The 13,241-nt window shown below is 34.4% G+C and overlaps 1 protein-coding gene across 1 annotated transcript; it reads right to left on the bottom strand.

Annotated features, from left to right (window-relative positions):
• Positions 1-2,513: 2,513 nt before the first annotated feature.
• Positions 2,514-9,892, bottom strand: LOC581476 (serine/threonine/tyrosine-interacting protein). Its single transcript, XM_030999164.1, has 10 exons — positions 9,815-9,892; positions 8,960-8,975; positions 8,510-8,562; positions 7,922-8,019; positions 7,141-7,201; positions 6,596-6,672; positions 5,941-5,991; positions 5,294-5,366; positions 4,202-4,261; positions 2,514-3,741 (listed from the first exon to the last, which is right to left on the bottom strand). Exons 1-9 carry the CDS (start codon positions 9,890-9,892, stop codon positions 4,202-4,204), a joined length of 567 nt encoding a protein of 188 aa, XP_030855024.1. The 3' UTR covers positions 2,514-3,741.
• Positions 9,893-13,241: the final 3,349 nt, after the last annotated feature.

Genomic DNA, 13,241 nt, shown 5'->3' with positions numbered 1-13,241 from the left:
CTTGGCTAAAAAGTGTCATTTTGACAACGACGGAATGGGGTAAAGATATATCGGAACAAGCGATAACGTACCAAGGCGCGTATATAGCCAGGGATGGGCGGTCGCCCCCATCAAAACGCCGGCCAAAGAGAGAGAGAGAGAGAGAGAGAGAGAGAGAGAGGAGAGAGAGAGAGAGAGAGAGAGAAGAGAGAAAAAGTAAGAGGACGTAGGAAAAAAAAGGAGCAGACATTAAACATTTTTTTTAAATTCAGATGATCAAGAGTCAAGAACGGTACAACGAATCGGCTTCTTTCTGTAATAATTTAATGAAACGGCAAAGCTCCCCCTCCCTGCATCCACCCCCTAGGGATCGAGCTTCGCATGCTTTGCGTGCTCACTACCAGCCCCCTAAAATAAAATCCTAGCTACGCGCTTACGATACCTAGGGTCGAAAATTTGTGATGAATGAAATTTCCCCTTTCATGTTTTGTCAGAAGCGAATCCGTCCCAACGTACCCATATGCGAGTGTACATACACTTAGTCGAAACAATGTTTAGTCGTATCTGTGTTTACTTATTTACGTTATTTCTGAAGCTATTCAAAGACTTCTTTGTCATATTAAAAAAAAAGTCGGCCTGATATCTTTCTTTTTTTAAAGAAAAAAAATCATACCAGAATTATAGCTACCTCATCTAGAGCTTAGTTATTGTAATCTTCGATCTCCAGAAAAGCATTAAAAATACTATGTGCAAGTATGAATTATTCCTATTTTGCAGCAGGATATGAATGCTATGAAATGTAATTGAAAATCAGCGGACCAGAAAATGATATCATCCATATGGTATCATCACTACAGGCATTATCATTTTCATCACCATCATCTCCATAATCACCATCACCATCACAACCACCATCATCATCACAACCACCATCATCATCATCACCGTCATCTTCAAAATCATCATCAATATCATATCAAACTCATTGTGACTATATTGTACATAGTCATTCATACAATCTAACTTCATAAAAAGATATACCTTTAACTCTTCACAAATACATTTTTCCTGATTTATTCAATTAATTACTCAATCATACAACCATACAAAAATGAGCAAATAATCATAGCTGTTAATAGTAAATGGCAAGAACAGGAATGTCATTGACGTTTCAAAATTAGTATTACTATTAATCCAAAAGATATTGTCCTAACAAATGTAAGGCAGTACATTGCTGACAAATACAGGTGCAGAATATATTTATTATGATATCTATACAAAAATAATGTGTCTATTATGTTGGTTGGAATATAACTATGTACTAGAAATAAAAATGGGATGGGAAAATATCTCAACTAAACTTCAAGAATATTAACAGGTCAACTTGATAAGCTATTCCGTTTTTACCAAACTTTGACAATGAGAATGTACAGTATGATGAATTTGAGAAGTACGCAATCAATATGTTTGGAATTCAAATACAACAAATTTTGTACTCATTACAGTTTTACAACAAGATATATCTTTCACCAAAATCGTAATTTAACCGATACACAGTTTAAAGAAAAAGAGGCAAAAATATATTAGATGAGTAACTCAAGCGGAAAATATAGCATGAACAACAGGTTTAAAACTAAAACATTTAACAGTATAATTGAACTTCATACATGTTTAACCAATTCATTATTCTTGGACCCTGAAGGATGTAAAATTGATTTTGAATGGTTGAGTAATATTGCTTACTGTAAAGAAAAAAAGTCCTGTATTCAAGACAAACAAATGATATATCCATATAACTGCACATATACACGGTATGGTGTACAATGTATAACGACCGAACTATTAGTTTAGCAAGGGTTTTGGAAATCATCTAAATATTAGTTTAGCACGCGTTTTGGAAATCTTCTCATGAAAAGAATCAGATTAATAATTCTGAAACAATTTCACAATCTTTTCCCTTGTCAACAAAAATGCAAAAGTATATAATATGCATATTTAAAAATGGAAGCACTAAATTATTAATCCCCCTAAAAAAACATGAAAGACAAAAACAATTGTTTGAAGCTCTTAAAGGGTGAATTTTTTAAAGCATAAAGAGTGATTTTTAGCATAAAAAGTGATATTCTGCATAGAGAAACAGCTAGTTTTTCAAGCACTAGTAAAGAAGAAAAAAAATCATAATCAGAATATGAAAGAGGTTTTTTTAAACTCTCCTGTTGTAAAGGTAAGATAAGAAATGAACATCGAGTTATTATTTCTTGCAACATCTTGCTTAGAACTGCTTCTAGGGCTTGTGTTCACATGTGTTCATAACCAGGCCTCTTCACATCTTTTTTAGAAATTTTTGTAAAAGTTCTGAGTGTACAAGAATATAGATGTATCCAATACTTAAGTTTGTACCAACATGTTAACAACTTGTGACTTCCGGTAACATCTAATGATAGCCTTTGTAAACACGGCTGTTGATCTATTCTTTTGTCAATGAACAAAGTTGTACACATGACATAACATATCCATCATATATATATACCGGTATATTATAATAATCATGTTTAATGATGAGGCATGATATATTATGATGGAATACATTTTGATGAGTATTATTTTTTTTTTTTAAACATACAAAAAGCAATGCCTATTTTGTTACCTTCATTCTACAAAAACGGGTAAAAATCTTGTACGAAATTACTGTACTACACTATTTTTAAAATAAATTGGCAGAATGGTGGTTGGACCACAACAAATGACATCACAATGGCACGTTGGATTTAAATGATAATTTTCACAAACTCATGTTGGAGTGTCCTGTTAATGTAGATTCAGGGAATGACATTGAATGTAATAGCTTTGGTATAATCATAAGACCTACTGTGAATTGGGCACAGGAAAAGGAATAAAACACCATGGTCAGTTTGGAGTGTTAGAAAACAGAGAAAGAGAGAGAGAGAGAGAGAGAGAGACAGAATGAGTATGGGTACATTTTAATCATTGGTATAAAAATTCTGAAACAACCATATCTTTAATAAAGAAGACATAATGATATTAATGCAGGAACATAGTTTGTAATATCAAACACATTCAGATCATTCCCATTCAGGTACAAACATCACATGACTTAACACAACACGTAAAGCACCACAATTTTACAGTTTCTAGCAACAACAAAATTAAAAATTGTTATCAGCTTACTTAAAAGGAATAAAATAGTAAGGAGATGTGTGGATTGTAATAAAAAATGGGGATCAAACAATGAAAATCTCTAACACACATTACAGGATTAAATCAAACAGTGAATAAAGTAGAAATGTATTTGAACTACAGCAGTGTATATGATATGCTAGAAATTTCATTTAAAGTATGCATGGTAGTTTGAAACTGCTGAAGTTTCACAATTCACATACATGTATAAACAACAGTGGAGTGTTTTTGCAATGCTGTAACATTTAAATGCAGGTCTTTGCACCTTAAACAGAGGATATCCTGAAAACTTGGAACGATTCTACGTGTCTACCTGCCAATCTTCTTTGGTCCATCTCAGATTTAGGACTTTTAATTACTTGGCTTGAAAGAGCAGATATATATCACATGGCCAGGCAGGTCCAGGTTCAAGAAGTCTGTATAGGACCAGGACCAGGACCAGATGCAGGAACAGCTAGGAAGTTAAATCCACTACAAGGGAATGATTGCACAGTCTTCAATGCCAGGAATCTAGTGTCTGTTAGTCGGGCTCCATCTCTTCTTCATCCAGTGACCTTTTGATACCTAAACATTAATAAAAGATGAGACAAAATGATAGTATTCTTACAGAGAAAGCAAAAAAGTAGTTGTAGAATCATTCAGTATACCAAGATTTGTGTATATTTTCAATGTATACAATTTCAAGAGAGAAAAGTATTACTGGCATATGAAAATGTGTCATGAGTAAAAAAAAACATCAGTATAAACTACTGAAAGCATAGATAAGTTTACAATGGTAATTTTCCAACAAAATATCATCCTAGAATAATGATTGGCTTACAATTCATCAATGGTCTGAAAATTAGCATCCCTGATCATACTACCACTGCTCAATATCAATTAAGAAATATTGAAATTAAATAAAACCCAAACTAATTAGGAATTTGGACATTCTATCCATTTTGTACAATGCTTCTGAATACATGTGTCAAGTGACATAATGATTGTTGAAAAATACAATGGCATTTGCCTGAATTTGGCTCACCTAGTCCTTCGTCATACCAGCAGGTACTTGCATCCTTGCAGTGAATATTGCTTCGTACTCCTGTAAATAAAATCATCCAGTCACAATTTTTTGTTTGATAAAACTATTACATAATATGCTACTTAGCCTAACATTAGTATTTTTCCTTTCATAAAACACTAACCTATCTCATAAATAAACAAGAATACAAGTGTCACAATGTGACTGAATGCTTTTCATTTAAAACCCTGTTAGCTGAATAGACAAAGAATTTAGTAGGCCTGCAAGATGAATGAATTTTGTTGCTTGGCAATCTAGGCAGTATATCAAAGTAAAATACAAAAACATTCTTAAAACAGGTGTGTTCTTTATGTGGTAGAGAGAAATACTGAGTGGAGTAGGAGCTTCTACTCACTGCATATCTTGTGAGAGTCAACGTGTAGGGTGAGATCACAGCAATACAGTAAAATGTACAAGCTATGTACAAGTATTATGCAGGCATAGTAAATTGTACACAATGGCAAGTTCCAGGCACCACAGGCCATGGTAGAAAGCCCTTGTCAGCCCTTCCCTTAATTTACCATAGTGCTTGACATCTGAACTGTAAGTTATATTTCACTATGGTTTCTTGATCAATTTTTAGTAGAAAGTATTGGTTCCTAATTTGACACCTGAAGAATATAAAGAGCAATTTCAGAAATTCTTAACTTCTTCTAATCAGTTTTGATTACAGGAACATACCGGTAAAGAGGAAATTTAAAAAATGCATAATTTTTCTTTTGGAAAGATGTAGTTTTGCAAAAATTGTTATGATTATATCAATATTCATTCCAAAAAAATTCTCACTGATTCACCAATTCTCTTTCTCATATTCTATATTTGTAAGTTAACAAGTCTTAAAATATTAACATCTAATCATCATAAAATTACTTTATAATGTGATGTTATCACTTACAAAGAACTAAATTAGAGAAAAGAAGAAGAAAAGAAGAAAAGAAAAGGGAACTAGGTAAAGTAGTGGACAGAGAAGTCAAAGAAAAGGAAAGTGTGAAAAATAAATGATAACATAATAAGGACTCAAGAAGTACAAGAGAATTACACAATTTTGAATACCTTCAATTGACTGGCAAATCCATCATTTACACTGATACAGAAACGTTTCTCCTGTACATAGCGGTAGGCAATCCTGGTAAAATACACATAATATATTCAAAATTTCAAATGTTTTCCACTGGCATGATTTTTATAGTCTTTGCTATGTTTTAATCACTTCAGCATCATTTACTTTTAGTCCAGACAAAATCGGACAAAACATCTAAAAGAATGATGTTTTATGTTAATTCATGTTCACAAGTCCACAATACTTGGAAATGTATGGGATATACCATTGACTTTCCCTTTTAGTTTGTATATATTTGTGCTTTCATGAGAGTCAATATATCAAACATCGCAAATCATACTATTTGTTTGGTCCCCAAATGTTAATAACTGGGCCCTGTAACATAAAAATAAACTTTCTATATTACAAACTTCTATTGGATCTGCAACCAACCGTATCTTACCATGCATTGTATCTAGCTGAAACATATAGTTAATCGTAAATTTGATTCATTGTAATTTGAAGGAGATATTATTAAGTTAAAGGAGATACAATTGATAGCAACTCTTTATGTTACACGGCTCTGATTGATATAGGTCTATAAAACCCAAATTACACAAACACATATTATATTTCTAAATCATGTCCACAAGCTACATACCTGTACTTCAGTCCATATGTTTCCATTAGATAACCTATAACTAGTGCAGCACTGTGAATAAATGAACAATAAAGAACAGATGTCACAATCACAATTAATCAAGTTCATTCCCTAGGGCACTTGAGATTAAAAAGCTAATTACAGCTGTCATTTTCTAAATTACTTCTTTATACAGAGCAAATTGGATGAAATATGTTGGGAACATTTTTTTTTTCTCTAATACTGTGTGTCTGTGTAAATAAAACAAGGGAATATCAACAAAATATAGAGTTTGGCTTGTGTTCATAAAGATTCACTAAATTAAACTTAGTCCACAGATTTATGGAGCACCAACCATGTGTCACCTTTTTTTCCCTGTACAAATTACTGTAATTTTGTAATAAATGAACTAATGAAATGAGTCCAGCTATGAAATAACAATAACAAAATTATTTCATAATGACACATCCTTTGTTTTCTTAGTTACATAATTATGATAATTTCTGTGGCATGAATATGTTGACATTTGGCACACCATGATAAATCTGAGGACTAACTCTTCTAAATCAGCTGGGTTTTAAACCTGGACTACAGATGGTCCACCTTTATAAATACAAGCCTATGACTGTTTGATGTTTTCCAAGAAGTGATGCAATGAGTTTACAAAATAACTCACCTTCTTGATATACCAGCATTGCCATGTACCAGTATCCTTCCTCCAGATTGTAAACACGAGTCAATGAATCCCTTCACCTGCAACAAAGTAAATTACACTTGTGATAAAAATGCTTTAGACAATCACAAAAACATTATTTAAGTGATTCACAAATTTTAAAAGTGCACTGAGTAAAATTTAAAGTGCACTGAGAAGAAAATTAATTTGATGTGGTGTAATGACCTTCATGCTCTATTTCTAAAAACTGGCATTTACACTTACAATGCTTGATTAATTTTGCCAGGCAGTGCATATGGTCATATAAGAAACTGATTTGAGAGAGCACATAGGTTACACATTTTTGAGACAAAGAGTAATATACTTTTTAGGGGAAAAAATGATACACACTATTGTAGTAAGTTGCATTATGATACAATCCACTGGTGACATATATTACAATTCAAGTACTCTAATATCAAATTGACTGATAACTAACATCAATATACAGAAGCGGTGAAGGCAAGCAAAGTGAATAATATGGTGAGGATAACTCTTTAAGATCTTACTGTAGGTATATGTCTGATGATATTTTCCATGCAATTGTCAGCTACATCAAGAACTAAATACCTGTAAATAAAAGATAAGTACTTCATTCAGTAAAATACTAATGTCATATAGTTACATCAGGGACTAAATACCTGTAAATAAAAGATAAATACTTCATTCAGTAAAATACTAATGTCTTATAGCTACATCAGGGACTAAATTAAATACCTGTAAAAAAGATAAGTACTTCATTTAGTACAATACCAATATCTTCTTTTTTTGTTTTTACTCAAACCAATTGTAAATCACACCAAATCATTGTCTTAATTTAATAAAGATTGTGTTTAAAAAGAAGCTATCTAATGACAACTTAACATGATATTGATTGTTATTAGAGAACAATTTGGGCTATCTAAATGCTTAGAAGAGACAAAGTTATCAAGATATTTTTTTTCAATTTGGTCTCTATTTCGATACCAAATCTTTTGAGGTAGTGCTCTATGCACATATCTATAGCTTACATAGAAATATTAAATGATGTCATTGACTCATTGTAATATTTCACCATAATAAAAGGAAAAGTAGTTACTAATGTAAACAAGGTCAACATAACTGAAAGAACAGTATTAAGAATCTTCAACGAAACTATTAATTGAAGTGAGACAGTTTTCATTATTACTTTAGTAACTATTTACAAACATGCTGGTGTCAAATCGGCTAAATACTGATGTGAAATTTGTATTGTTGGATATCACCCGATGAAAACCTGGTACCTATGTTAAAGTTTGCACATTAACTTACCGGAATCTGTCTGGAAAGTTTGGTTTAATGATGGTTGCCTCTGGTGCCTGTCTTATACAAAGGACATGGGTTATACCATGCTCTAAAAGAACAGGTAACTATTGAAAAAGAGAAATAAGATATAACTGTCAGGGGTGAAGGTTTTGGAGAAAACAAACAAAAAACACATTCATTATTGGAGAGATCAGAGAGAACACTGAAGGAATTTTTTTTTTAGAAAAAGCAAATTTTTTTCAATTCCAACCAAAAAAATTTCAGTGTCTTTGATTCAAATGTACACATGATACTTCAATAACTCACTCCAGAGATAGCACTTGAACAAATGCACCCCAAATATCCATAGATTCTCTAAACATAGATAAGTCCACTTTGTGCATTTCAGAATCATCACTGCCAAAGTGATGAGGGTGCTTTATTATAACTTTTGTCTTTGCCCTCTTGAATTTTTGTTTGTTCCACCTGTGCATCATAAAATGTACGGCCGGAGCATAAATGAATCTCTGAAGTGGCTTATTAAATTAATAATTGTTTCAAATTAATACCTGTCTGTGTTGTGAGTGTGAAGTATATGATCAAACTAATTCTTACCTTGCTTCTTTGAGCGCAGCATATGGTCCTAAATATAATCCAGGGAGTATTTCCTACAAAAACAGAACATGTATCTATAAATAGCAATCTAAAAATACAGATATATTGTGTTCAAGTCAAACATGAGTACATTTTGATGCCCATTTGATACAAACTAGTTTGTAAAAATAGATGTTGAGATTTTGAAATGTTCCATAATCTTTGTGTCATAGCCTGCATTGATAGCAGCAGCAGTTCTAAAGGTTTTGGGTTCAAGCCCCCTCCCCCCTATAGAAGAATCCTTATAATAAATTCATTTAAGCATGGCACATGTAGGAATTGAATGCAAAAAAAAGCCCCAACCCCCCCCCCCCCCCCACAAAAAAAAACTATAATAATAATACAAATAAATAAATACAAATTAAAAATGTAATCTAATTTAAAAAAGAAAATACTTTCTATATCAGTTACCTGCATCTCCCTTCTCCTAGTGTATACCCAGTCCTGCAATGATATAGAGATGTGCATTGGAATAAAATAAAGCTTTCATCAAATTACAACAAGACTCTAGACCCATTTTTATCATTTTACCATTTACTATTAAATGTACTGCATGCTTCTATCAACTGTCCTGAACCCTTGGTTTAGCAAAATGGCATCACCTAGATTGAATCTACTTTACGTACAATAGTTGTTGCTATGTTGGGCAAACTTCTGGCAAACTTTCAAGTCATCAGAGAATTTGTTGTTTATACGGTATGCATACAAGGTTTTCTAACCGTGTTCAAACTTCTGCATTGATTTAGCACACAAGATCGAGCGAAAATACCCCACCCAACAACCCCTCCCTCTCTCTCTCTCTCTCTCTTACTCCACCCCTCCTCTCTCATGCTCTTACCCCCCCCCCCCTCTCTCCTTCTTTCACCCCCCCCCCCCCCCCCCCCCCCCCCCCCCCCCCCCCCACCGTTTCTTTTGTGTCAATTTCTCTCTCCCTTTTCTCCTTTCTTTTTTTTCTTTCGCCGGCCATTTAAATTCACAGAGTGGTGATATTAGCTTACAGTAATAACTAAGTGTGACATTTGAAACCAAACTCTACCATCTCAGGAAAATTATCTTGGAAATTTGGACATAACACTACAGCGCCGTTCGCTAATTAACATGACGTGACTTTGCTTTCCACACAATTATTATTACGAATGGGACTGACCGACATTAGAGCGATTAAGGGCCGAACATCTACATTTCTTATGTATGATAATTGTATCTTTTCGCAAAATGCTCCGTGGACTGTTATAAATTTTGAAGTTTAAAATATGTATATCTTACCCTTGGTTCTTCATCAGAGGTGGGTATTTGGGGGAATTTTAAGGTTTGCAGAAGGGTGGATAGTGTAGCTTCTGCCATGATCCCGAATAAGCTGAACATATCGTCTAATTTAGAGGATCAATCTCTCCAGCAAGCTTACTGAACTGTGCACAAACAAAACAAACTTTTTTCTCCAGCAAGCTTAGTAAACTGTGTACAAACAAAATAAACTTTTATTTTCGTGCCCGATATTTGCTCAACATGCTTTTGTAGAAACAATTCAAGTTCTATAGATCTAGGGGGGAATTCCGGGGGGGGGGATCGGGAGGGGGGGGGTACTCAGATTTGGTTTGGACGGGGTGTACCGCTGAAGCCTCGAAAACAGGCCTACCCATGGTTAAGGGTCATTTGGGGGGATTTTCTCGAAATAAAGCCCATTTCTCACAATTTTGAAATTTTAAAAAAGCGGACCCATATTTCGGGAAATTTTTGTGAAAATAGGACCCATGTTCGGGATTTTGTGTGTGTGCAAAAGTGACCCATTAGAATGGCACACCTCCGTATGTCTCGATATGTGAGTACTCCCTCCAGACAGGGGGGAAGGGATGTCCCTCCAGACAGATTTTTGACAAAGATAAAGAAATGCAGCCATACTATGATATAGTAAGCATGTTTGGAATCACTGCAGTTGCGTATCTGGGATTTCGTGTCATGGGGGGGGGGGGTGTCGCGCCACTCCCCCACCCCCCCCCCTTTTAGCATTTTGATATTTGTAGTCATGCACTTTGGTGCATAATAATTTTTGTGTTTTATTTGACTTGAAAAGGTCTTCATGCATGATTTAGGAAAGCTAGTAGTTCCGCACTCTATTGAAAAGAAGCTATATGGTTCAACCCTATACATAATCATTTAATTCAATTCATTCAATTCATTCAATTCAAAATGGCCTTATAAAATACTTTCATTGCGGCAAAGACATAATAATGACACAGTGACAATTGATAATATATATATATGATATACGAGGAGACAGAAGCTGTCCTAACATTGACAGAGAGGGTAGAGAAAATAAGGTGGAAAGAGTTACTGGAAGGAGGATGGTATAGAGGGAAGAAAGAGAGAGGGAGGGGGAAAAGAGTATAGGGGAACACACAAAAAATGGATGCAGTTATTTATCATGATAAAATAGATACACTGCCTTTACATAAATATTCTTATACTCAGCTAATTTATAATTTCAATTAAAAGTTTGAGACTAAATAATTCTTTGTGAATTGACACATTAAGGAAAAATTTGTGATTAGAGAAAAGATAAATATTGTATTTGGATTTGCAAACATATTGATAAAAATGGAAATGTTAGTCATTCAACTACATGTGAATTACTCATCTCTTGTTTTAAAGTTTTGCTTAATATTCGGCCTTGAATAAATGTGTTACTAATTTACTACTTAGATTTGAAATATATAGGCCTTCCCTTGAAAGTTGAAGCATAGGTAAAAATATGTAAAATTTGATCTGTCTAACGAATGATGTGTCAGGTAAAAGTATTTCGAATTAATATTGAATTCGTTGAAAGTTCTAGAAATGACCGGCCGGGGATAGTGGCTGCGCAGTCATAGAGAAACAGATTTGCAAACCAGTATAATATCCGCAACAAGGCGCGTACGCAGGATTTTTTCAAGGGGGGGGGGGGGGGGGGGGGGGGGGGGGGGGGTTTTAACATTTATAAATCGGGCCGAAAATTTCGCAACGACTCAGCCAGCCGCTGAATAAGCGGGGGGGGGGGGGGGGGGGGGGGGGGGGGGGGGGGGGGGGGGGGGGGGGGGAGAGGACACATTTTTTTTTTTTTTTTGGTCTCGAAATTTGAAAATTTGACATTTTGCTCCGTTGGGGGGGGGGGGGTAAGGTCAGCTTTTTAGGTCAACCATGGGATTTTTTTTTTTTTTTTTTTTTAATAAAAAAAAAAATAAAAAAAAAAAATCCAAAAGGGGGGGGGGGGGGTTTTGAGAAATTTAGGGGGGGTTTACACACAAAAAATTATCAAAGGGGGGGTTTTAACCCCCCAAACACCCCCCCCCCCCCCCCTGTGTACGCGCCTGTCCGCAACCAATATTGTCAATAAAAGCACCAACAAACATAACAAAACAATCAATACATTTCATAATTATTATATTGGTTTTTTCCCTGTCCGTTTTTCGAAAAGATTTATTTTCTTCTCTCCGAGGGGGGGGGGGGGGGGGGGAGGGAGTGGGGGTGGGTTAAAGTGTTGAAATGTTTCGCCCACTCCTAAGGCTAGCTTCCGGTGTCCATAATGATATATCCATAATTTAAAGATATTCATACAACAGAATAATTGATTAATATAAAAAACGAGAGGTTATACAAAATTTAATGCGATAGTATTCCATTTTTCCAAGGTGATTTTTGTAAAGGATTTCCCATTTAAAAAAAGAGAACCTTTTTTTACGAAGGCTCACCTATAGTTTAAAAAAACAACCCACATCCCCCCAAAATTATTTGAGAGAGAGAGAGAGAGAGGTTATATTTAGCGATGCTAGACACAGTAAATATAGTTTTTAGATTTCAGATTTGAAATTGTGATACAAGCCTATATGTAATAATGCCGTTATGGATTTAATGGAATGGATCTAGGCAATATCTTTTCTCTTACTTGTGTCTACTTCAGTGTAAGTTCATAGCTCTTTTTGCAAAGCTTCTGCTGAACTTTGGAACAAACTACCTTTACATGTCAAAAACTGTCAGACTGTCAACCAATTCAAAACTTGTCTTAAAGGTACTATGTCCCTTTTGCAGCTGCAACCTCAAATTCTGTAGAACTTTGCAGGACTTATGAATATGTCATGTATGTCCTATCTGTGAAATTTAAATGTTACTAGTGTCCTAATATTCATATTATGCAAGGAAACCTGTTTACTTGCTAAACTTCACTGTCAGACACTATTGAGTGACTGACTGGCTTTTTTTTCTTCTTTTGATAATAACATACATAAAATGAGCTGTAAAGGGTATACATGAGCATTTGTCTACATCAATAACCCACTTCTTGTGATGGCCAAAATTAAACTGATTGAATCTTTGCGCAGCATAAAATGATGACCATTCAGTACAATGGTCTGAAAATCAAGACTATACTTATTGGCTCTATAGCTCCTAAGTCAATTTGACAACTAATAGCCGTTATTTTCCCACTTGAAGACATTTTCAAGCCCCACCTATTTTTTAGGGAAGTTCCAAATTAGTATTATCTGTCAAATGCTGTTTGAATTTAACCGTTTCATTTTTTGGGCCTGCAAATGGGACATAGTACCTTTAAGACCCATTTATTCAAAATTGCTGTTGATGATTAACTTGCTCTGCATGTATTGATGTATATTTCATATGAGTTGTAAATTTTAGGTTTATTTGTAATTTTTTGATTAATATA

The sequence above is a fragment of the Strongylocentrotus purpuratus genome, unplaced genomic scaffold (assembly GCF_000002235.5).
Source record: "Strongylocentrotus purpuratus isolate Spur 01 unplaced genomic scaffold, Spur_5.0 spur5_scaffold_5, whole genome shotgun sequence".
NCBI classification, from domain to species: Eukaryota; Metazoa; Echinodermata; class Echinoidea; order Camarodonta; family Strongylocentrotidae; genus Strongylocentrotus; species Strongylocentrotus purpuratus.
This window is presented reverse-complemented; position numbering and strand designations above follow the sequence as displayed.